The 2,794-nt window shown below is 38.7% G+C and overlaps 1 protein-coding gene across 1 annotated transcript in view; it reads right to left on the bottom strand.

Moving 5' to 3' along the window:
* Nucleotides 1-2,334, bottom strand: part of VBP1 (von Hippel-Lindau binding protein 1) — a 6,068-nt gene extending 3,734 nt beyond the window's left edge. Inside the window, 3 exon segments of the mRNA XM_009327824.1 lie at nt 436-534; nt 996-1,062; nt 2,138-2,334. Coding sequence (XP_009326099.1) covers nt 436-534; nt 996-1,062; nt 2,138-2,334 — 363 coding nt within the window.
* Between the last annotated feature and the right edge of the window lie 460 nt (nt 2,335-2,794).

Below are 2,794 nucleotides of genomic sequence, written 5' to 3'. Positions count from 1 at the left end.
TGGAGAGGGAATGCAAGATGCTAAATACAAATAACGTGGAGAAGATGGGAAGTTGCTTGCCAAACTAAGTTATTTTGCTGGGCACGTTCCCATCCCGGGCAATGCCGGACGGTAATTTGAACCACAAAGTGATAGAAGTGGTAAGGAAAATGTTCATGAATATGCTTTTTGGAAAGAACAATCCAGCAAAATTACAATTCTCTGAAGTCTTACTGTTCAGGCACCAAATAAAATCAAGCGTGAAACCTTCACTAATGCGCTGAAATTGTCCGGTTAGGTTTGCCCTGCTGACAGGACACAGCTCCACTATGCACACATGAACAGAATTATGCCCATAGCCCCTAAAAGTACAGATGAGACAGCAGCGAACACTGTCTTTTATAAGCCTTTTATAAGTTATTTAAACAGTTTCAGAGAAAGTTCCGTTTTACTTACCCCCAACCACAAACAAACTTTATCTGTAGGAGGAACTGAAGCTTTGCAGTAGAGATTATCTGCCAATAAAAATCTGGTTTCCATTGGATTTGTGGAATCCTTAAGACAAATGATAAAACTTAAAATTGCTATTTTCACTGGAAACTTATGTCAAAGACATAAAACTTACAGTAAAGAGCACACTTTTCTGCTTTTTGTCATTGATACAGTATTAACTTTGGTGGGACTCTGTAATTTTACTTCAACATTAAAGTTAGAGCTCCAAGAATAAAGCATTTTAAAAAGATGTATTTAAAAACAATACAGAAATCTCTATAAAAGAATAGAGATGAAGTCCAAGCTTAGCTGCAGTCTATACACTATTATAAGTGAAGTTTGCATTACAAACATTAACTTTTTTGAACTAGCTTTCAAAAAGTACTACATACCTTTAAAAACAATTCTGTTATTTATAAAGGCATATTAAGTGTGCTCTCCAAAACATTTCTTGCAATGTGTTCTGTTAGGGTGGAAAGGTAGTTAGCTTTTCTCATACTCATTAGATATTCAAAATAGTTTACCTTTTTCTTCTGCATGTGTTTTAAAATTTCTAATGTCTGTTTAATTTCAGGAATCTGACTTTTTAGCCTGTGAATTAACAACAGTCATAATTTATTATTTTACAGAGACACAAAGTTTCCTAAACAAGTGATCAGTTTTATTATACAATCCAACCTCCATTTAAAAACCTGAAACTCTAACAGCTTTCCAGGCTTACCGGTGCAGATTTGAAAGATACGGCATGTAAAGGCATCTCAGCTACAGCTTCACCCGCCTCTTACACCGAGGCTCATTGGTTTTCTGAAGCAGAGCAATACATGCACCTTTCAAACTGGAACAAACACGTGTTAATAGTAACAGATACCTGTTTGCTAAAATGGCATATTTTTGCATATTTCCGATCTCCCCGGAGGAGAGGGAAACCTCAGCAGACACACAGATGAAAAACACTGTAGGCAAAACAAAACAAGTGTGTTTCTTCTGAGGTCCACAAACTATTCTAACAAACAGTTTAGAGCTACAAGACTCGGCACTGTTAAAACGAAAGCTCTCTCCAGAGTTCAGGGCATCCCCCTCCTCGACAGCCCTTGCAGCAGCCTAGCAGAGACGCTGGGATCCCCACCGGCCTTCCAGGCCGCCCTCCTCTGCAACCAGCAGGCTCAGGCAGCAGTGACTGCCAAAGCAGGCCTCCAGGTGGAAATTATGAGGGATATTTGTCCATGAAAGAAGTTTAATCTAAATAAAATATTACTTGAAGCTTTAATTTTAGCTTTTAAAAATTTGCTTCTCGCCTAGCTTCAGATCAAGACTGAAGCTACCGAAGAGAGATGAGATTACTAAACCAAAAGTTACAGGCTTGATACAGCAGTCATTTGACAAAAACGCATTCTTATTTCACTAGGCTGACAAAATTTAAACGACTACAGCGGTACTTTTTGGCCTTAAAGGCTAAGGACCAATTCAGCAATACTGTAAATTCTTTTGCATGTAGTTCTCAGGAAGAGGAAAGAAAAAACGCTGGGCTCTCCTGCAAGTACTGCAAATATTAGCTCTCCTAACACCAGCTTCTTCCTTCTTGGGATATTTTTAAAAAGTAGACTTATTTTTAAAAAAAACAGAACTGTGCTAAACATTTCCCAATTCTGCAAAAATTATGACTTACCTCCTTTTCTTTTGAGCAAGATTAAGTTCCAAAAATTTATACTTCTGATACTGCTCATCCAACTTCTTAAGAACTACATCTGCTGTCTCATTTCCAGGCTGTTTCATAAAAGAATCTACATCTTCCTTTAAGGGGAGAAAGAAACCCTCAATGTTAGAAGAGTTTTACAGAAACGCTAGATACAGTCATGCTATCATCTTACTGCAGCTACGTCTAGAGGGGTTTTTATATGTAAACAAACTTATTTTTTTCTGGAGTGAAGTACAAAATCATTTTGTTTCCTTTCTCAGCCACCTTTTCACTTCCCCCTCCCCCCTTTTTTCGGTAGGGAACTACAGAATAGGCGCAAGGATTACTTCATAACCATATTTGCTAGTACCTTGTTAGTGGTGCTTTCAGTCCTGGCCGACGTCAAATGACACCTAACGGGGTTGGATATCCTCAGACCACGGCTAAACTTTGGTTTCCTATCCGTAAAGCAGGGATAATGCTTCTCTGTGGCTAATCAGATTACAAACTATTTAGGATAAGACTGATGAAGGAAGAGAATCACGGCCTGATCAAGCATGTTGTGGCAGAGAAAGAGGCAAAGGGGGGAAAACTGCGGTATCTGCTCAGGCAGGCTTTATGGTAGTAAACAGCTCGTCTTCAAAAGCT

Source organism: Pygoscelis adeliae, unplaced genomic scaffold (assembly GCF_000699105.1).
Source record: "Pygoscelis adeliae isolate BGI_AS28 unplaced genomic scaffold, ASM69910v1 Scaffold14, whole genome shotgun sequence".
Taxonomy (NCBI): domain Eukaryota; kingdom Metazoa; phylum Chordata; class Aves; order Sphenisciformes; family Spheniscidae; genus Pygoscelis; species Pygoscelis adeliae.
Note: the sequence above shows the minus strand (reverse complement) of the source record. Positions and strands in the feature narration are given on the sequence as shown.